This window comes from Lethenteron reissneri, chromosome 62 (genome assembly GCF_015708825.2).
Source record: "Lethenteron reissneri isolate LAM-NWPU_2019-01 chromosome 62, ASM1570882v1, whole genome shotgun sequence".
NCBI lineage: Eukaryota > Metazoa > Chordata > Hyperoartia > Petromyzontiformes > Petromyzontidae > Lethenteron > Lethenteron reissneri.
This window is the reverse complement of record NC_083840.1, coordinates 2,266,702-2,290,154: the sequence shown is the minus strand read 5'-3', so window position 1 is coordinate 2,290,154 and position 23,453 is coordinate 2,266,702. Positions and strand designations below refer to the sequence as shown.

The 23,453-nt window shown below is 47.3% G+C and overlaps 1 protein-coding gene across 1 annotated transcript; it reads left to right on the top strand.

Annotated features, from left to right (window-relative positions):
- The first annotated feature begins 2,050 nt into the window (after positions 1–2,050).
- On the top strand, positions 2,051–23,347 carry LOC133358548 (cornifelin homolog A-like). Its single transcript, XM_061576915.1, has 4 exons — positions 2,051–2,109; positions 4,237–4,402; positions 11,476–11,612; positions 20,070–23,347. The coding sequence occupies exons 2-4, from the start codon at positions 4,294–4,296 to the stop codon at positions 20,187–20,189; spliced, it is 366 nt and encodes a 121-aa protein (XP_061432899.1). The 5' UTR covers positions 2,051–2,109; positions 4,237–4,293; the 3' UTR covers positions 20,190–23,347.
- The last annotated feature ends 106 nt before the right edge of the window (positions 23,348–23,453 follow it).

The following is a 23,453-nucleotide window of genomic DNA, read 5'->3' as shown; positions in this document are numbered from 1 at the left end:
GCGGTCCTCTGTATATGACGGTGCTTATTATACACGTGGGAGGAAACTCGGGCGTTTAGAGAACACGTATACGTGCGAGAGGGCCACGCGATTTTCAGTTTTTTTACACATCCCATCAGCCGCACGGCCTTCTGGGAGAATGCGGATGGCGAGATGTTAACTACCTCGCCTGTTATGCCGGAGATTGTGAGTTCGATCCCGACCCTGACGCCTGCTGCTGTATATTTTAATTGGTGGTGTCTCTCTCTCCTCTCTCTCCCCATGGTCGCGTGGATTTTTCTCCAGGGTCCTGCGGTTTTTCCCCTCGACATTTCGAAACAACGTCACCACGCGTTCAGAGTCTTTGGCTGCTCGAGATTCCCACGTGATGGTGATGATGATAAGGGGCCGTCCATAAATGACGTCACGCGATTTTGGACGATTTTTGACCCCCCCCCCCCTCGTCACACAGCGTCACAAAAAAAGTCAGACCCCCCCCCTCAAAAATGACGTCACAAAGCCCCCCCCCCCAAAAAAAACATGCTTCAAATCGCTTTAAACTATTGCCTATTTCATTAAGTAGAACGTGTTGTCTATATTTATTTAAAGTTGCGCATTTTGATGTGACGTCACATTTCTTAACCCCCCACCCCACCCTCGTCACACATCGTCACAAATGTCTGACCCCCCCCAACCCCCCCTAGGTACTTGACGTCATTTATGGACGGCCCCTAAGCCGTCAACTTCGTTGAGTTACAATGTAGCTCAGTGGGGCCGCCTTTACCTAGTAAAATAAAAAAATAGTTAATAGCTAAATTGTTAATAGTTAATAGTAAAATAGTTAATAGTTAAATAATTAATAGTTAAATAGTTAATAGTTAAATTGTTAATAGTTAATAGTTAAATTCTGGTGGTACGCAGTCTGATATCTCTCTCTCTGTGCAGTTGTAGAGCAAACCCCCCTCCACTGACCCCCAGTAGCTCTGTGTGAGCCCCCCAAAACCCCCACAGCCCCCCGCCAGCCTCCCCCGAGACCCCCCCCCCGAGCCGAGCGCTCTGAGACCGCGTGGCTGCCTCCGCGAGGAGCGGGCGCGGCTCGCGACCTCCATTGTGATGCCACTCCACCTGAGTGTGTGCACGTGCGTGTGTGTGTACGTGTGTATGTGTGTACGTGCGTGTACGTGTGTGTGTGCACGTGTGTGTGAGTGTACGTGTGTGTGTGTGTGTACGTGTGTGTGTGCGCACGTGTGTGTGTGCGCACGTGTGTGTGTGTGTACGTGTGTGTGTACGCGTGTGTGTACGCGTGTGTGTGTGTGTGTTCGTGTGTGTGTACGTGTGTGCACGTGTGTGTGTACGTGTGTGTGTACGCGTGTGTGTGTGCACGTGTGTGTGCACGTGTGTGTGTGTGTGTACGTGTGTGTGTACGTGTGTGTGTGTACGTGTGTGTGCGCACGTGTGTGTGTACCTGTGTGTGTGTTCGTGTGTGTGTACACGTGTGTGTGTACACGTGTGTGTGCACGTGTGTGTGTGCGTGTGTGCGTTCGTGTGTGTGCACGTGTGTGCACGTGTGTACGTGTGTGTGTGTACGTGTGTGTGTGCACGTGTGTATGTGCACGTGTGTGTGTACACGTGTGTGTGTGCACGTGTGTGTGTGTACACGTGTGTGTGTGTGCGTTCGTGTGTGTGTGTATGTGTGGGGAGCGGTCGTGTAGCGGTTAGCGCGCTGCGCTAAGAACCTGGCGACCCGGGTTCGATTCCCGCTCACGGCCAACACCAGTGACGATTTCCTGAACTGATACTGGGTCTCCCCTAGGTCGACTCAGCCTCAAAACCTGGTGCGGTGCGTAAAAAACATCGCCACTGGGGAGACAAAGGCGTTCGGGCGTGGCGCTGGCTCCCCATTCCCTCGTGTGCTTCCGGCTTTCATAGCTGCTACTCGCTAACAGCACTTGCCCCAATAGTCTGTTACAAGCTATAAGGGGGATCTTTGTCTTTGTCTGTGGGGGGGGGGGTATTTGGGCGGTCCGACGCCCTATGTAAGCCATGGGGTGCCGCTCAGCTCCCTACTCCGTCTCTACTCTCATTCCTCGACACCCTCCCCTCCACCACGGAGCTCACCTCCACACACAGGTGAGTGAGTGGTGTGTGAGGGTTGTGAGTGAGGGTTGTGAGTGAGTGAGTGGTGTGGGTGAGTGAGTGGTGTGGGTGAGTGAGTGGTGTGGGTGAGTGTTGTGAGAGTTGTGAGTGTTGTGAGGGTTGTGAGTGAGTGGAGTGAGGGTTGTGAGTGCGTGGTGTGAGTGTTGTGAGTGAGTGGTGTGAGTGTTGGGACCGATAACTAATCGCAGTGTATGACATTATAAAACATACAATCCGCAACATTTTGGGCAATGGACCTCGTGTGTTATGAGTAAGAGCTATTTTCTGAAGCGTCGCCTATTATTTTTTCTTTTCAAGACCACACGGTTTTTACCGCTGCACGTGTTGAGTTGATATTATCTGTGCCAACGCAGCAGCATCGCTATAATTTGTGCATTAGAGAATGTTGTTGCCTCCATCTGGTACCCATTATCTAAAGAATATGTTGAACGTCTTTCCGTACGTAGACAACCGTGATAATTAATCGGAGGGGGCGCGGGAAGGGCAATAAACTAACACGTAACAATTCGTTCTTAAGAAATTAGTTTTCAATATATGCGAGTCTGTGGGTCTCGACGTGAGTATATGGGTCTCTGTGTGAGTCTATGGGTTTCTATGAGTCTATGGGTGTGTATGTGGGTGTCTGTGTGTGCGAGTCTGTGGGTCTATATGTATGTATGTTGAACTTCTTTCGCACCGTACATAGCCAACCGTGCTTATCGGTGGTTGCAGGGGTTTGGGGAAGGACAACAAACTCGGCACAACAATAAGTAGTTCTAAAGATTTAAAAGTGCACAGATCCCAGTGGCTTTCTAATTTTGCAGAATTATTTGAGTTGAAGTGCGATCCATTGTTTTAATATTTTAATAATCAGGATACTATCTTGATTTGAAGCTTTCGTGACTGCAGGAATCCATACTCTTTGGTTCTTTAGGTAAAGTCACGTAGGTAGAAAAATAATATAACACGACGTTTCGATCGCAACACAAGCGGTCGTTTTATGGCGGAAAAAATAATTATTTTTTCCACCTGCGGACGACAGTTTGTGTTGCGATCGAAACGTCGTGATATATTATTTTAGTTTTATTTATGTTTTCTGTATATTTGGAGTTTTCGTCTCTCTCTCCCCGTGGTCGCGTGGATTTTTATCCGGGTCCTCCAGCCTTTAACCTCCACATTTAGAATCAACATCACGCGATGAGAGTGATTTGGCTGCTGCTATAAATTTCTACACGATGATGATAAGACCGCTTCGTTGAGTGGTGGCGGCGGGGTTTAACAACACTTTCATATTTACGCGATCTAACCCAAAAAAGCTATTATGGATAATGATTAAAATTACAGGAACACAACAATTTTTTTAGGTTGGTGCGGGAGGGGGGGGGGCATTTTGATTTTAGTTGTAGGGTAGTTTAACCAGGATAGTTTACCTAACTTAACTTAAATAACAATTATATATTAAGATCGACCAACTTGCACTTAACGCTTGCCCGCCGTGAGAGTTAAGCAGACGGCGCGCAGCTTGCAGTACTTTGACGCTTAATTTCTCACAGCCGCGGTTATTAAACCAGGGTGGCCCGCCACGTGCGGTTCCAACAGCGAACGCCTGACCACGTGGGCCCCACAAATCTTTGGGCCGCCACGGTGATTCGGAGATGTTAACTACCTCGCCTGGTATACAGGAGGTCGTGGGTTCGATCCCGATCCCTGATGCCTGCTGTATATTTGGAGTTTGTGGTGCGTCTCTCTCCCCGTGGTCGCATGGATTTTTCTTTTTGTCCTCCGGCTTTTCCCCCCCTCTACATTTAGAATCAATGTCACGCGTTTTTGGCTGTTGCTATACATTTCCACCTGATAAGCCACTTCGTTGAGCTGCCATTTGTGATGGCCAGGCCGCTTCCGAAAAACTAGCAACATAGCAGCTTCGTGGGCCTTACACCGAGTAAAATACAAAAATAAAACATGTTTAATTTTAGGTTCATCTCATTATTTGTGCAACACAGCTCACGTGGAGACCCAATAGGTGAGACAACCGGTTCTGGGTTCTGTTTTTGCTGCTGCGCTGCGATCGCTTCATCTCATTCCCGTGCCGCTGTCCTGCTCACCCCATCCACCCCACAGCCGCAAGCCTCCTCCTCCTCCCAGCCAGCCAGCTAGCCCAGCGTGCACGTGGCGGTGATGTCGCAGCCGACCGTGGTGACCCAGCAGCCCGGCGTGCCGTACGCCCCGCGCGCCCAGGAGGAGTGGAACTCGGGCCTCTGCGACTGCACTGATGACATGGGCATCTGTGCGTGAGGGTGGGGGGGCAGCGAGGTGGGGTGGGGGGCAGTGGGGTGGGGGGTGCGGGGGGGGGCAGCGGGGTGGGGTGGGGGGCAGTGGGGTGGGGGTGCGGGGGGCAGCAGGGCGGGGGTTGGAGGTTGTGGTGGGGGGGCTAATAACAGTTAAACACAGTCGGCTTTCGCAAGCAATATTATCCATGAGGGTTTTTTTGGGTTAAATCGCATAAATATAAATGTTTACATCATATATCTTTTTTTGGGTTACATCGTGTAAATATAAATGTGTCATTAAACCCACCACCACCGGACACAGCCAATTAGTGAAGGTTTGTCATGTAAACAGAACGTGCCAATTCGTCACTAGTACAGCACACCGGTGTGTTGGAGAGTGAAGCCACAACATTTTCAATCTGGGTACCACGTTTCTCCAGTCATTACAAATAGCATCATCAGGCGGCAGCCAGATTTGTGGAAAAATCCTCCTGTTTCGTTCCATAGAGGGATAGATGTGATGACGTCACCTGTGAGCCGTTCACGTGGGAGGGTTAATGAATGCATACAAATTACAATGGGCATCGACTACCACTTGGGTCATTCATATCAACGTACATTATGTATACACATTGTTCTTGTACCTCCTGTCCCTTGTGTGCACTAATATAACAAGTACATAGGCATAGTCTGTTATTTATTCTCTTATTTATTTTATTTCTACGTGACTTTACCGAAAGAACCAAAGAGTAATTCTTGCAGTCACGAAAGCTTCAAATCAAGTCTGAACCACCTCTACAATGGAGGATTTCCAGACAACTCATACTTAACTTCAAATTTAGCAATCTTTGGAAGAACGTAGTCAACCAGGTAAAGTGTTAATTGTTGTGTTAGCCGACTCTCTGTGTTGCATTGCATTACATTTCTAAGTTTACTAGGTTTGTTTTCTCTAACTTCCAACTTCTTTCACCCTGCCGCTCTCATTGACATGCTAATTTCTCCCCCCTCTCTCTATATAATACCTGGTCACAGAGGCGTTGTCTCTGCGTGTGTGTCTCTCTCTGCGTGTGTGTCCCTCTATGTGTGTCTCTCTGTGTGTCTCTTTCTCTGTGTGTTTGTCTCACTCTGTGTGTCTCTCTCTGTGGATGTCTCTCTCCGTGTCTGTGTTTGTCTCTCTCTGTATATGTGTCTCCGAGCTTGCATTCACACCTGATGACGGTTGCTTGTGTTGCAATCGTAACGTCGTACTCTATTATTGATTTTATTAGTTGATGATTCGCTTCCAAGCAGCACTAAGCCTGTAGCTATCCGAATGGTTAAAATAAAAAAAAAATTCTCCCAGTTTCAATAGATTATCTAATTAGTCTTGGCCAGTAGTAACTATTCTTTGGTTCTTTCGGTTAAGTCACGTCTAAAGATAAAATAATAAATTAAAATAAAAGCATATTACGACGTTTCGATTGCAACACAAGCAATCGAAACGTCGTAATATGCTTTTATTTTAATTTATTATTTTATCTTTAGACGTGACTTAACCGAAAGAACCAAAGAATAATTCCTGCAGTCACGAAAGCTTCATAATTAAGACAGTAGTAACTAGTTTTGCACAGAACTTCAACATGATCAAAATCAGTTGAGTGTCCTTGTTGGCATGCGTGTTCTGCTGCTGCCGACAGTTGTATTTGGGATTATTTGATATTCCTATATGACGTTATTTTAGTCGCGTGCTGATCTTTGTTCACGGATGGTGATAAAGTCTGAGAAGTGAAATTAAACATGTTAATTTAACTTCTGAGAAGTGAAGTGAAATTAAATAATCCCAAACACAACTTGAAATTAAACTTGTTAATTTCACTTCTCAGAATATCACCACTAGATTGTGATCGTCTAAGAAGTCAAATTAAATAAGTTAATTTCACGTCTCATGTAAAAAAACGCTGCAATTGAACGGTTACAATGATGCAAAAATCAACAGGGCACTATGTCAAAACCAAATTAAATAACACGAGAGTTGAAACTGACCAAGTAATTTAAACTATTAAAATCCCGTACAATGCAGGAGTAACTGATAAACTAGCCAGATTTTGGGAAAAACAAAACATCCGAGTCAGATTTAGCATAGTACATAAAATATAGAAACGAATATCTAGTACTATAACATTTATTACCAAAGCTATCAACAGAAGGTGTGTACTGGATTCATTGCCCTTGTGGCGAATCCTATGTTGAGCAGACAGGATGAAGAATCAGCATGAGGCTAAAAGTGACGTCATCACATCTATGCCTCTTTAAGGAACGAACCAGGAGGATTTTTCCACAAATCTGGCTGTTCGCCTGCTGATGCTCGTTGCAATTACTGGCGGAACGCCGTACTCCGATTGTAAATGTTGTGGATTTGCTTTCCAGCACACCGGTGTGAGGCACATACGTTTATTCTACACTTAAACACTTCTGTTCACACACGGGATAACTACAGATGGGTCAGGACAGCCGGCACGCCGCCTGACCCACGACGCCGTAGAGACTGAGACGTAGCACGACGGGTTTCATTCCAAACGACAGCCCCGATCCAGCCTCGGGACCTCCCTTTGATGCCCCCCAGCGTGGCCTGGCTGCGCCCTCGGCCACGCCCCCTTCTGGAACCTACCAGAAGGTTCTGGGCTATACCCCACGTGTCCCCTCTGTCACCTTTGCCCTACATCCCTTACCCTGGCCTATCACGTGCCCTGTTAGCTGGGTGGTGGCGGGTTTAATGACACATATTTACGCGATCTAACCCCAAAAAAACGATATTACAAATGTCATTAAACCCACCACCACCACCCGACACAGCCAATTAGTAAGGGTTGTCACGTAAACAAAATGTGGCCAATTAGTTACTAGTCCAGCACTAACTGGTTGTGTGTTGGAGAGTAAATCCATAACATTTAGAATTCGAGTACTGTGACGTTTCACCGGTAATTACAATAACGAGCACAATCAGGCGACAGCCAGAATTGCGGAGAAACCCTCCTGTTTTGGGTGGTAGCGGGTTTCACAACACATTTATATTCATGCGATCTAACGCAGAAAAAAACTCTGTTATGGATTTCTGTGTGTAGTTTTTGGCATCTTCTCCTTTTCTGCAGACTATTTATGAGTGAGTGGGAGTGTGTGAGAGGTCGACTTAGCCGAGAGTACCTGGTGCGATGTATAACATCATCGCCACTGGGGAGTCCAAGGCGGTCGGGCGTGGTGCTTGCCACCCACCCCCTCGTGTATCGTTCTGGCCATCATAGGTGCTGCTAGCTAACAGCACTTGCCCCAACAGTCCGTTGAGGCTACATGGGAGTCTTTGTGTGTGTGAACCCCAATGGCACCTGGGTCCTGTCGCGTGGCCTCTCATGTCAGCGAGAGCCTTCAACACGTCACGTGGCCTCGGATTGCGTCTGGCCTGGCACTGGCGCCGTGGTGACGTCACCGCCACTTACTGGCGAATGGCGGCTGTTGTTGTTGTGCGTCAACCAGTCCCTGGGCTTTCCGAAGGTCGACTCCGCCTCAAATGAGGACCTGGTGTCAAGTGTAAACTAACTAACTATTTTTATTTGACCAGGTAATGCCCACTGAGATATATAGCTCTTTTTCAGAAGCGACCTGGCCGTAAATGATAGCTTAACGAAGTGGCTTATCATCATTACGTGGAAATTTATAGCATCCAGATACTCTAAACGCACGTTTCTAAATGTGAAGGGAAACACCGGAGGACCCAGAGAAAAATCCACGCGCCCACGGGGAGAGAGACACGCAAACTACAAATACACAGGCCTCAGTGTTGGGATCAAACCCACCAAGTTCCTGTATACCAGGCAAGGTAGTTAACATCTCGCCACTGCGGCACAAACATCGCCACCAGAGAAACTAAGAAAGCAGCGTGTGGTGCTGGCCACCCACCCCTTCGGGTGCTATTCCGGCCTTCTTCATAAGGTGCTCGCGAACAGCACTTGCCCCAACAGTCTGTGTAGGCTATCCGGGGGGCAGGGGGACTTTGTCTTCGTGTATGAGTGTGCTTGAGTGTGTGTGGAGGTTGTTGCGGCTGGAAACACAACCCCCCATCCTTCTCGTTGGGTGCCGGTCCGGTAACACTTTGGTGGCTGTGAGCAACGCCATTGGGGGAGAAGGGCCGATACGAGTCAGCTGTTACCCTCGTGGGCAGTGCCGGATTAAGCTAGTGCGGGGCCTGTAGCATATGTTATAATAAAAAAAGTCATAAATATTAAAACAAAATTTTAACTTGCATAGTAAATTGTATTTTTTCATTTGCTATACAGCTAGATAATACGACAAATCGCTAACCTTAAACACTCAGTCGTTCATAAAATTTCGATTTAAAGCTTTCGTGACTGCAGGGATTCATCTTCTTGGTTCTTTCGGTAAAGTGACGTAGAAGGGAAGTAATAAAAATAAAACACAATAAAATAATTCTCACGACGTTTCGGCCACAACGCAAGCAGCCGTCCTCAGGAAAAAACCAGGTCCGTCGAGGCGACAGAGTCTGAATGAAACAGCACACGAGCTTGGAGCATGTATATAAGCTGGGCGCAGCAGCAACTGCAGCAGCAGCAGCAACTGCAGCTCCCTTTGATGCTGTTAATCCTGCATAATGCACATGCATATGTAGTACTAATCACATTCCTGCATTTCCCATAAATATGCTAAATTCCTCTTGATATGCAAATTCCTTTGTCAAGGCGCCCAGCTTATATATATGCTCCAAGCTCGTGTGCTGTTTCATTCAGACTCTGTCGCCTCGACGGACCTGGTTTTTACCTATGGACGGCTGCTTGTGTTGTGGCCGAAACGTCGTGAGAATTATTTTATTGTGTTTTATTTTTATTATTTTATTACTTCCCTTCTACGTGACTTTACCGAAAGAACCAAGAAGATGAATCCCTGCAGTCACGAAAGCTTTAAATCGAAATTTTCCTGTTGTCCACCCGACAGATGTGTCCAGAGTAGTATCCAGTGTCCTTCTCTTCACTGCCTGCATTATCAGGTTGTCGTCTATCTCTGATGCAACCTTTGTCTCACTACGTTGGTTACTCTCCCATCTAAATAGTTCCAGTGTCCTCTTCGCTGTCTGCAGCTTCATGTTGTCTTCTATCTATGGTGCAACCTTTGTCTCACTACCTTGGTGACTCTCCCATCTAAATAGTTCCAGTGTCCTCTTCGCTGTCTGCAGCTTCATGTTGTCTTTTATCTATGGTGCAACCTTAGTCTCACTACCTTGGTGACTCTCCCATCTAAATCGCAGTTTGATGCGGAGCTGTCGAGTCTTCACGACAGCGTCACTCTCAGCTTGACTCGCGTGGTCACCACCCCATGTCAGGTTCACTGTTTCTGCGACGTCATTTTTGCAATTGACCAGTCCAACAAACGCGTCTGCTGAGCCGACTGACGCTGCAGGCAACTGATTTATTTGAATGCTCATTCACGTTTGCGCGATATTTTTTTAAATTTCGTATGCGACGGAGTTGTTTGGCTGCGATGTCTCTGCTTAAACCGAGCTATGACAAATGTTTTGATATTTGCATTTCTGTTGTTGTTTGCCTGTTGGCATTGTTCTCCAGTCTAACATTGGTGCGGAGGACAAGGCCGTAACAGTATGCTGCCTCTGCCGTAGGCCGATCAGTTTCAAACACAATGCGTACATTACATGTTTTACCACAAGTATGTGTGTGGTTAATGAAGACCTGGTTAATGCCTTGCAATAGGTGTGTCTATTTGATGTTTCAACATCTTAACACCCCCCCCCCCCCCCGTGTTATTTTTATCGTCGGTGTGCGGTGAGTGTCGAGTCGGAGTGCGGTGTGGTGCGTGATGTCACTTTGGGTGTGTTGGGTGAAATGTTTGCCGAGTGTTTGTTAAATGATCGGAGAGTGGTTGGTGATTGTGTGGTGAGTGTCTTACGAAGCGTTTATGACGTGGTGCTTGGGTGGTAATATTTTGGTGAGTATGTGGTGTGCCGCCAATGCTTGGCGAGTGGCTGGCGAGTTTGCCGTGAGTGTTTGGTGAGCTTCGTGCGTGACGTGCCAGCAGGCTGGGGAGCGGTGGCGAAGCGGTTAGCGCGCTTGCGATTCCAACCCGGCGACCCGATTTCGATTCCCGCTCACGACCAACACCAGTGACGATTATCTGAATGGGTCCTGGACCTCCCCTAGGTCGACTCAGCCTCAAATGAGTGCCCGGTGCACTGCGTAAACATTGCCACTTGGGAGTCAAACGCGGTCGGTCGGTCGGGCGTGGTGCTAGCAACTCACCCCCTCACATGCTGTGCCGGCCTTAATAGGTGCTCGCTAACAGCACTTGCCCCAACAGTCTGTTAAGGCAATTATTTGTATGTTACCAGGTAAGGATGACTGAGCTATGCAGCTCTTTTTTAGCAGCGACCTGGCCACAAATGATAGGTCCACGGAAGTGGCTTATCATCCCGTGGAAATTCATAGCAGTAGCCAAATATATCTACGGATGGGTGACGGCGATTCCAATTGCGGAGGGCGACAAAGCCGGAGGACCACGGAGAAAAATCCTCGTGACCACGGGGAGAGCGAGAGATATAACACGCAAACTCGGGTGCTGTTAGCGAGCAACTATGAAAGCCGACATGGTGGTTGGCCATCACCACGTCCGGCCGCCTTTGTCTCCCCAGTCCTGATGTTCAGACGCACCAAAGACAAAGATCCCCAGTATAGCCTGAACAGACTGTTGGGGAAAGTGCCGCTGGCGAGCATCTAGAAAGGCTGGAACGGCACACGAGGGGGTGGGTGGTCAACACCACGCCCGGCCGCCTTTGTCTCCCCAGTGCTGTTCACACACACCACAGCAGATAGGACGGACTCATTTTAGGCCGAGTCGACATAGGGGAGGCTCCACGGCCTTTGCAGGCATTCGACGTCTTGGTCGTGAGCGGGAATCGAAATCGTGTCGACGAGTTCGTAGCGCGGCGCGCTAACCACTGCGCCAACACTCCCCATACACGCATGTGCTTGCGTTGAACTTCTTTCGCGCCGCACGTGGCCAACCGCGCTTATCGTCGTCTTCTGTCGCCCGCCAGGCTGCTGTGGGCTGTTCTGTTTGCCGTGCCTCGAGTGCCGCGTGGCGAGGGACTATGGCGAGTGCTGCTGCTTGCCATTGTTGCCCGGCACCAGCTTCTCCATACGCACCGGCATACGGGAGCGTTACCATATCGAGGTGAGGGACCGCCACTTCCACCCGTTTTTTTGTTGTTATTTTTTTTCCACTTCCAGGTAAGGCTCCACTGAGCTATACAGCTCTCTGTGTGTGTGTGTTTTTCCCAGAAGCGACCTGGCCATCACAAATGACGACTCGCCGAAGTGGCGGCTCGTCATCGTGTGGAGGTTTATTGTCTTAGCCGAATACGCTCCTCTCAAGGCGCCCAGTCGCACCGTTAGCGCCACTGTGGGGTAACGCTGCACTCGCAAGCCGCAATCTCTGCTGTAGAGAGAGAGACGAGAGAGAGACGGTACCAGGGTGGGTCAGGTGGGTGGGTGGGTTGGCTATGGGTGGGTGGGTGGGATGGGTATGGGTGGGGAGGGTATGGGTGGATGGGTGTTTTTTTTGCATTCGACTGCAGGAATTGTGGTTAATGAAAACATGATTCCTTGTAAAAAAGGCTTCAGTTTTGTTGCCAGAAAAAAGGGTAAAAAAAACTATTATTATTATTATTCTTAGAGGATGTTTGTTTGCATGTTTTGCCACAAGTATGTGTCGTTAATGCAGACTTGATTCCTGGCAAAAGGTATCTATTTGGTGTTTGGACATCTTAACACCTTTCGATTTAAAGCTTTCGTGACTGCAGGAATCCATACTCTTTGGTTCTTTCGGTAAAGTCCGAGATTTGTTCATGAAGCCATCCAGATATATAAACACAGGCACAACTTCAACCGAGAAGATGGGTACAAACTGAGCAATCATTGGAAGGACGTTATTAACCAGGTAAAGTCTTAACTGACTGTGATGTTTCCACCTGCCTAGGTCAGCTGTTATTTCCGACTCTCTGAGTACATCACCAGGCTAAATATCCGTGAGGCTGCCTCGCCGCCTCCTGTGGCCGAGACCGTCACACATTGACACGCAAATCTCTCACATTTACATTTACTTACAAATTCCTTCTTTAGCTCCGCCCACTTACCCTTGGGTTGAGCCCACCAAAACCCTTTATAACTCTTGTTGCAGCAGCTTTTTCTCCTATGTCAGCAGTTCACCTGCTGTATCTGTTCCACCTGATGACGGTCGCTGGTGTTGCGATCGAAACGTCGTGATCTATTAATTTTCTTCCTACGTGACTTTACGGAAAGAACCAGAGTACATGTTGTATTGCCAGAAAGGGTTGGACCTATTCGTATGTCAACATTATGCAACATCCAATTCAGACGTTGGTAAAAATGTCAGCCGAGTGGCAGTTGCGACATATGAGCCTCTCGCATGCGAACGACACTGATGGCTTGCTTCCAAGGTAAACGAGCGCAATGATCTTGCGATCATCGTGCAGCGTTACTGTCACGTTTCTACTCGACCTATTGCCAAGCGCAAAGCCACAAACAGCGAGTGCAAGGGCGTGCCTTCAAGGGAATGCGAAACTTGGCCGCAAATGAACGATTCAAAGAAAGTAGATGGATCCTGTCCAGTCGGCTCTCTAGCCATGCTATTGGCCTACAAGGCTGCCACAATGGCTTAGCCCCCACATTACTTACAGGTACTGATCCATTTACTGCATATACACCAGTACCGGATTATCATCGTAGCAAAAGTAGCTACATATACTACGGGCCCCGCACTTTCAAGGGCCTCCGCGCTAAATGCTTTCAAGTTATCGATGTCAGTTCAATGATTCTGCACTTGCTCTATGACTATAGTACTAGACTGCCTTCAACTTTTATGAACGACTGGGTGTTTAAGGTTAGCGATTTGTCGTATTATCTGGCTGTATAACAAATGAAAAAATACAATTACTTTACTGTGCAAGTAAAAATATTGTGTTTTAATATTTACGTGTTTTTCTTCTATTTAGGGCCCCTTTATAACATATGCTACAGGCACCGCACTAGCTTAATCCGGCACTGATTTACAACACCAATGAGGACCTTGAGATCTTATGATCTCTTTCTCAGTTTTCCGAGGTCAAGGCTCCGTTCCTGGGGGCAATCGGGGCTTTTGCCAGTGCAGCTCCGAGACTGTGGAACGCGTTGGCCTCCTGACAATGAGACAATTCAGAATCTTTAGAGATTTTTTTTAATCTCTCCTTGAAAACTCACCTCTTTAAGATGGCATTTTCCGCCGTAGTTTTTGTCACTTTATGGCTGGCTCCATCTTATTTTTCTGCTTTCCATACATGGTAGCGCGTTGGCTTCCTCAAATGAAATGCCAAAACTATTTTAATAATATTTGCAAAACTTACATTCCATAATATGGTTAATAAAAATTGGGTTAGATTGCATTAATATCAAAGTGTCGTTAAACCCGCCACCACCCCGGCCACAGCCAATTAGTAATGGTTTGTCGTGTAAACGAAATGTAGCCAATTAGATACTAGTTCAGCACTAACCGGTTGTGTGAAGAGTAAACCCACTGCAACATTCACAATTCGAGTACTTTGACGATTCGCAGGTAATTACAACACAATCAGCTTCGTAAGGCGATATCCAGAATTTGTTCACCAACAACAATAATAATCATGATGATGATGATGAAAAATAAGAACAGATTTTACCCTTTCTGGAAATAAAACAGGAGTTGTGTTAAGATGTTCAAACACCAAATAGATGCATATTTCAAGGCGTAAAGTCTGCATTAACCACACATACTTGGGAAAAAATCATGCAAACACATGCTATGATAATTATGTATGCATTGTTTTTAAAACTAATTGGCCTACACCAGAGACAGCCTTCTAAAACCTATTCTTATTTTTCAGTATTTTGTATGCTGGCAAAAAGGGTATCCCAAAGATAGAACTGCTCGACTCTAGCTGGAAGTGTTCTGACACTTGCATTGTGTTTCTATTGTTCACCTGTTGGGGTTCTCTGGTCTAACACTGGTGGTGAGGCAAGGCCACAAATGAGGCTGTTTCTGGCGTAGGCAAATCAGTTTCAAAGACAACGCGTACATGATTATCAAACAAGGCCGTAGCCATGGAGTCAATATTGGGGGGGACCAAATCTTACAGGGGGTCTAGGGCCCCCCCCCCCCCAGAAAAAAATATCTAAATTTGAAAACGAATTTCCTGCCTAAAATATAAAAAAATTCACTAACACATGGGATGGACTTTTTATTTATTTCTTACAATAATGTCTAATAGTGTATTGTATTGTATTGCTTCGTTTTTTCTTTTTTACATTTTCTTGTTTCATTGTATGTAATGGCAGAGATTAGGGCTTAATAAAGTACAACCATAACTACAATAATATCAACAGAAATCTATGCATTGTTATATGAAGACAAGTCCAATTATTGTGGGCAAGGTTTAGCAAATTGTTTATATTTGCATAGCAATTTTTTTTATATTGTTTATAGCAATATATTGGGGGGGGGGGGACATTTTGAGCATATTTGAATATTGGGGGGATGTGTAATTACGGCCTTGTTATCAAAGCATGTTTGTTGGCATGTTTTGCCACAAGTATGCTCTGATAATATACGCATTGTCTTTGAAACTGATAATGACTTGGATATTAATTTACATTTACGGGGTGCCCGTGAACAATGCATCTCAGATGCACAGCGCGTACAACGGAACGAGTGAGACGCAGCCGGAGAGAGAGACTAACGAGACAGACGGAGATCCTGAGAGATACTTGGGGGGGAAGGGGGGGCGTGTTAATCAGGCGTCGTGGGGGTCATCAACCGGGAGACTTTTTGTCTCACATCGACCGCTGGTTGCTGAGCCTCCTGCAGTGTAGAGACAAAAGCCCCAAGGCTGGGAGTGCGGTGCGGTGAGTAGTTAATGGATGGATCTGGGACTCGGATCTTCTATTTTTGCATCAGACCTACTGCGAAAGAGCCACCTTCAGAATCAGAATATCGATTTATGCTGGAGGAATTCGACGAGCTATGAAGCTCATCTTCACAGATGTCCAGTCGGGGCACGGGATAAGAACGTGACAACAACAACCAGTTACAAAACACGGTAGGAGTGGAAAGTACAAGAAAGGTAACAAATCACCCAAACACAAACAAATACAACACTCACCATACAGATAAAACAAAAGACAAAGCCCACTGAGGTATGAACTCAAAGCGACCTGGCTAAAACTCAAATGATAGCCACTCAACAAAGTGGCTTAAAGGGCCGTCCATAAATGACGTCACGCACCTAGGGGGGTGGCGGTCAGACATTTGTGACGATGTATGACGGGGGGGGGGGTGGTTGAGAAATGTGACGTCACATCAAAATGCGCAACTTTAAATAAATATAGACAACACGTTCTACTTAATTAAATATACTTTAATACATGTTTTCTCCTACAACATCAGATTGCAGCGGCACATTAAATACGCACTACAATGACAATAGTTTAAAGCGATTTGAAGCATGTTTTATTTTCAAAACGGAAATATGGTTTTGGGAGGAGTGGGGGGCAGAGCTTTGTGACGTCATATTTGAGGGGGGGTCTCACTTTTTGCGAGGCCGCGTGACGAGGGGGGGAGGGGTCAAAAATCGTCCAAAATCGCGTGACGTCATTTAGGGACGACCCCTCACATCTGTCGGTCAAGACGAGACGGCTCAGGTTGGTAGGGCACGGCGTGTGTTGGCTACGCGCGTGCGCTTGCTCCGCGGCAGGTGTCGCGATAGCGCTGCACGCCCCCGGTGTTTAAAGCAAAAAACTAATTGATTAGAATCCAAGGGCAGTGTTGGTGCCGTTTCGTATTCCGCTTCTTTTTGTCCTTTTGCTGAGACCTGGCTTGATAGTGTGCAGATTGTGTGGTCAACGGTGCCCTGTAACAGCAGACCTTCGGAGACTGGATCCCTGGGTCGTTTTGAACCTCGATAAACTTTAAAAACAGAGTAATGCAAAAGAACGGGTTGTGTAAAAATGTCCTAGGCACAATTGTCACAGCAATAAACCATTCAAGGTTACTCTCTGATTCTTTCGGTAAAGTCACGTAGGTATAAAATAAAATTAAATCACGACGTTTCGATTGGAACACAAGCAATCGTCATCAGGTGGGAAAACCACAGCAAGAAATATGTTTTGCTGAAGTGGGAGAGAGATGCCGACTACGGCATGCCGACCACGGCATCTATCTCCCACTTCAGCAAAACATCTTTCTTGCTGTGGCTTTCCCACCTGATGATGATTGCTTGTGTTGCAATCGCAACGTGATTTATTTTTATTTTATACCTACGTGACTTTAGCGAAAGAACCAGAAAGTATGGATTCCTGAAGTCACGAAAGCTTCAAATCAAGACATTCAAGGTTAATGAGCCCCGATATGAATCACGTGACGATCGTAAATACTGCCACCAAGTCTCTCTGAGCTGTGTCCTTTCTCAAGATGTCGGTGATCATGGCCTTCTTTAGGTTTAGCTCTGTCCATAATATTACTCAAGGACCTGTTCGTCTATTGGTATTGTTAGTTTTTGGGCAATGTTAGTCAATGGGCAATGTTAGTCTACGGGCATGTTAGTCTCTGGACAATGTTAATCTATGGGCGATGTTAGTCTATGTGCAATGTTCGTCTATGAGCAATGTTAGTCTATTGGTAATGTCAGTCTATTGGAAATGTTAGTCTATGGGCAATGTTAGTCTATGGTGCAATGTTAGTCTATTGGTAATGTCAGCCTATGGGAAATGTTAGTCTATTGGTATTGTTAGTCTTTGGGCAATGTCAGTCTATGGGAAATGTTAGTCTATTGGCAATGTCAGTCTATGGTGCAATGTTAGTCGATGGGCAATGTTAGTCTATGGTGCAATGTTAGTCTATTGGTAATGTCAGTCTATGGGCAATTTAGTCTATGGGCAGTGTTAGTCTATGGGCAATGTTAGTCTATAGTGTAATGTTAGTCTATGGTGCAATGTTAGTCTATGGTGCAATGTTAGTCTATTGGTAATGTCAGTCTATGGGCAATGTTAGTCTATGGGCAGTGTTAGTCTATGGGCAATGTTAGTTTATGGGCAATGTTAGTCTATGGCGCAATGTTAGTCTATTGGTAATGTTAGTCTATGGACAATGTTAGTCTATGGACAATGTTAGTCTATGGGCAATGTTAGTCTATGGACAATGTTAGTCTATTGGCAATGTTAGTCTATGGGCAGTGTTAGTCTATGGGCAGTGTTAGTCTATGGGCAATGTTAGTCTATGGACAATGTTAGTCTATGGGCAATGTTAGTCTATGGGCAGTGTTAGTCTATGGACAATGTTAGTCTATGGGCAGTGTTAGTCTATGGGCAATGTTAGTCTATGGACAATGTTAGTCTATGGGCAATGTGAGTCTTATCTCTTTATGTGCCGCGCCCTTTCCGAAAGAAGTCGGTGAACTTGGCCTTACTTTTATGTAGTTCTGCCCATGGTAATGACTCAATAAAGTTGTCCCCGATGCTCCCAGTTGCATCCAATCGTTAAAATGGGTTGTGGTGCAACTCAACCACTGGCAGCGCCAGTGTGTGGGGGGGGGGGGGCAAGTGCCCCCACAATGATCCGATCGAAATACCTAATTTTGATCGGATCATTAGGGTTTATTAGTAATAAATCGGGATTTTGCGACCCCCTCTGCTACTGTGAAGCATATTATTACGTACCAGGAACTCTATGAGATGATAGGACAATAGTCTGTGTCCATAATTGGCAATAAGTAATGGAAAAGCAGTTATAATTGACTCAGAATTGTGCGCAGTTGCATATACAGCACACGACTTCCCTGAAGGCATCAACACCTTCAGCGAGCGCGATGCCGATCACACAACGCGGTTCGAATTCGACCCTCGATCGATGGCTGCGCCATCGCCTCACACGCGTCGAATAAAAAGCAAGGGACAAGTCCTTACTTACCAACAACTCCTATCATTTTTAATTGTTGGTGGGGTTGCCCCCCCCCATCCTGAAAATCCTGGCTCCGCCATTGCCAACAACCCCCGCTTCTTGTAGTATAACTTTCCAGTCATCTCCGATTAGCACGGTCGGCTACGTACGGCGCGAAAGAAGTTCAACATACACACACGCATTCATACCTAGTCTCTTGTTTTCTCGACGACGTGGTCAAGAAACCGACCCCTGCCACCAGGTGACATTTGAAACGTAGCTCGGAGTAGGAGATGGATAACGTCCGTAAAACCGCCCGCAATGCGCACATGTTTATTCCCCATACCGCAGTGACCCCCCCCCCGCATTAGCCACCACACCGCCCACACTACCCGTGCCACCAATGTATCCACACCGCCACTGCTGCTTTGCACGCGACCTCCTTCTGGCTACATCCAGGTATAGGAGGTCTTTGACCGCATGGCGTGAGAAACGCGCATTTCTGTGCGTGGGAGGCAATTCCAGAAGGTTTGCAAACCTCATCTGTATTGTGAGGTGTGCCAATTTCGGAACGGCGAGTGGCTGTTGTAATGTTGAGGGCGCGTTCTACCAGGAACTTGTGTTTCAACCACCACCACCACCACGCTGCATGCCACAACACGGCCGCTTCTGCTGCTTTTCCTCACACTACTCGACTTTGGAATTCCCTCCCAGGATGAGCGGAGTTCACGCAATCTCCGCTCATCCTCGCAGCAGCAGCGGCGGGTGGCTTTTGGCTGGCCATCGAACAAAAACAGTGACCGCATTGCGCGGCACTTTCGGATGTGCTCATGCGGCCGTCTGGAACGCTCTTCCTTCCGATATTAGGAAGCCACTGGAGCTGTGTACTTTTAAATCAGATTTAAAATCTAGATGATGATGATTTAAGCATCGATATACGGTGCTTTTTCTGGAAGACTTTGCTGTTTTTTCCTGGATTTTTCTGTTTGCGCGTAGTCACTTTAAGATGTTTCTTGTTCATGTTTTTGTTTGTTGCGGTTGCACCCGATTCAAGAGCCGAATGGCTCACAGGGCTATACCTGATAAATGAAAAATGTTTTTTTTTCTTTAGAATTTTTGTGTTTAGTTTTTTGTCCTTCCGCCGGACCTCCGATTATCACGGTTGGCAACTACGGTGCGAAAGAAGTTTAACATACATACATACCCAAGCTGTTATCATGAAGAATATCAACATAGTGAGAGCCGAGGCCGTGGTGGCGGCTTTGCCTGTGGCCTGTAACCCAGCACTGTTGGAGGCAGCAGCAGCAGCTGCAGCAGGGGGATTGGTGGATCACAACACAGATGATGCAAAGCTCTCTTCCCGTGAGCGTCGAGGAGGAGCCGTGTGAATGTTGAACTTCTTTGTCACCATACGTAGCCAACGGCGCTAATCGGAGGTACGGACGACAACGCGTGGACTAATCCCCATCTGTTCCAACTCCATTTTCTGTGAGCGTTGAGGAGGAGCCGTTCCCGGCCAGGCATAGTGCTGTCCAGCAACCACCCCTTCGTGTGCCACCGCGCCAGCCCCATAGGTGCTGCTACTCCCTACTAACAACACTTGCCCCAACAATCTGTTAAGGCTATACGGGGGGGGGTGTCTTTGTCTTTGTGTGTGTGCGTGTGCAGGGCACGGTGTGCCGTGATTGGGTCCACCTGGCATGCTGCTTTTCGTGCGCCTTGTGCCAGACTGCGCGGGAGCTCAAGCATCGGCGCGCGCAGGCGAACGTGGTCACCTACCGCGGATAAGAGGGCATCGCCATCATCACCACCACCATCGTCATCATCATGATTAGCACTATCATCATAGAACAACCATCATCATTACCACCACCACCACCACCTACATCACCACCACCAGTACCATCGTCAACATCATAAAACAACCATCACCTTCATGATCATCATCATCATGATCATCATTACCACCGCCATCATCATAGAGCCACCACCAACAACCTACATACAACAACCACGACTATCATCACCACCGCCATCATCATAATCATCATCACCACCACCATCATCATAGAACCACCACTAAAACCTACGTACAACCACCAAGATCAGCATCATCCTGAAACACATGCCGGGTGGATGCCGTGTGCGTGGATCAGGCTTCAAGGGAACACTTCTGCGCACGGGCAGCGGAGACACAATCACCCCACTCCCGCCCCGTGTTCGAAAAGAGCCCCGCTGAAGTGGCTGTGTGCACACACGCTTCGGATTTAGTTTTTGGCATCGAGATCCGTGAAACATATATATTGTTGGAATTATCCGCAGACAATTGAGAGCCTCGTGCAGTACGGGTTCACCACGTGGATGTCACGAGGGGCACGGCACTGACAATCGGCAATCGGTGCCTCCCAACATCCCCACTCCACCGCCACAACTGCATGTCTATCTGTCTGTGTATTTAACTTCTTTTTTATCGAAAGTAGCCAACCGCGGTGGTGCAGTGGATAGCGCTACGCTGCGCTTTGAACCTGGCGACCCGATTTCGATTCTCGCTCACGGCCAACGCTAGTGACGATTATTTGAACCGGTCCTGGGCCTCCCCTAGGTCGACTCAGCCTCAAAAATGTACCTGGTGCGGTGTATAAACATCGCCACGAGGGAGACAGCAGGTCGGGCATGGTGCTGGCCACCCACCCACCCCCTCGTGTACTCTGCTGGCCTTCATAGGTGCTACTCGCTAACAGCACTTTCACCAACAGTCTGTTAAGGCTATATGGGAGCTCTTTGTCTTTCTGTTGAAATCCTTTCGTCCCGTGCGTAGCCAAACCGCGCTAATCGGAGGTGCGGGACATCGCGTGTGTTTTGTGGCACGCCAACTCTGCACGCCTCTGTGTTATGCACTTTTAAATCACCTCGATTGAAAACGCATTTCTTTAGAACTGCTTTTGGCGTGTTTAGTTTGTCGTGCTTCCACCCCCCCTCCGCACACCTCCGATCTATCACGGTAGGGCTATGTACGTTGCGAAAGAAGTTCTACTACGTACATAGGCCCACGCGTGTGTGTGCTGTCGAATCTGTTTGTGTTTCCGGCAGCCTGAATGGATGTTTCCGTTACGATGGGGCTTTACAGATTTGCAAGATTGAACTCCGCAGCCACTCGTCACGTGTAGCCACCACCCCGCAGTTTCCAAAATGTAGCTAGCCGATCGTCTCGGCTCGGTCACCCACTGACTCACCGAGAGACACGTAGCCTTACATAGAGACCCATCTGATACAGGGAGCTTCAAACAAATACCACAAGAAATGTGACGCCACCGGGCTCTGGAGACCACCTGGAGAAGATTCCAGGGCATGTGTTGACAATGATGGCGAACAAGTGGAGACTCTTTGAGTTTTCGAAGCTATGAACATTACATTTGTTATCATGTTGCAGTGTGTTATCCATTAAAAACAATAGCCCATGTAAGCGTTAACATTGTTTTGAAGCACCCAGCATATATGGAGAGGTATAAACTCGCACACACGCACACATTGAGTTGTCACCACTCAGACTCATAGCCACCACTCTGCCCGTTGAATTGTAATTGTCTTCAAGAAACGAGACGCAATATGTGGCAATGTGGCTGCTGTCGCCGCTGTTACTGCGTTGGCAGTGGTGCACAACCACAAACCCTCAACACGCTCGTCAGATACAACCCTGTGACCCCGAAAGGAACACAGGATGTCGAGGTGATGTGTGCGGTTGGGCTTCTTTCACGCACCGTACGTGAGCCAACCGTGCCAATAGGTGGTTGCGACCTATGGGTCTTGAAGGGCCATCGTCTAAAATAATCGTGCCGGCGTGTGCGTAAACCGTAAGATGCAAAACGGCTAAGGCTAAAGATCCCGCGTTTAGCGCCGTTGGCAACGTACGTTGCGACAGAAGTTCAACATACATACACATCCACACACACACGATTTACTTAGAAACCTTTTTACCGAGCCGTTGTGCCTACCCCCCTCCCTCCGTCACGGTCTAATCTTTTGCCGAATTATTACATTTAATAAAATGACTCCATTTGGAAATCGTTGACTCAATTCTGCGAACGCCTGTCAGGAAACCCTCCTGCTCGAGTCTTGAGGCTCGTGGAGGCTTTACTGCAGGCTAATCGAGCGGAGTGATGAACAATACCATGTTTTCTTTTAGGTCGGTGTGAATAGTGAATTTATTGCTTTTTTTAATTCACCAGGCAAGGCCCGCTGAGCTGTGTAGCTCTTCATGCAGAAGCGACCTGGCTGTCACAAACAATAGCTCAACGAAGTGGCCGATATCGCCATGGCGCGTAAATGTATAGCACGAGCTAAATATTCGGAACGAGTGACGTAAATGTATAGCACGAGCCAAATATTCGGAACGAGTGACGTAAATGTATAGCACGAGCCAAATATTCGGAACGAGTGACGTTGATCCACGCGACCACGGAGAGAGAGACGCAAACTCCAATTATACAGCAGAAGGCATCAGGGTCGGGATGGAACCCACGACCTCCTGAATACCAGGCGAGGTAGTTAACATCTCCTAGCCACCGTGGTCGCCACGGATTCCCCTCATTTGCCCCGTTTGTACCGTCTCGTTCGTATTCATTGCGTGTTTAATCTCGCCTGGAGTTAAGTTCGCTTCCACGGCTCGCCAAAACGAAACGGTCACGCGTCAGATCGGACGAGTCGTAAACGAATCAATTTCTTTGTTTATCTATCGCCAGTGTAAGAATGTATTGAGAATCATCGACTTGTTATGACTTGCCTATTGTATCGCGCTTTTTTGTTGCATAACGTGCACCGAATTCCCTTTGGCGCGTACACTGATGATTGCGGTGTACACTGATAATGATTACGGTGTACACTGATAATGATTACGGTGTACACTGATCATATTTACGGTGTGCTTTCAGTTGCTACTTTGATTTTTGAGTGAATAAAAAAACAAAACGGATCCCCTCGTGCCGCTGTCAGAGCCTCGCCGAGTGTTCGTGAATGTGGTAGCCGTTTCGTCTGTGGGCAATACGTTCACGTGCG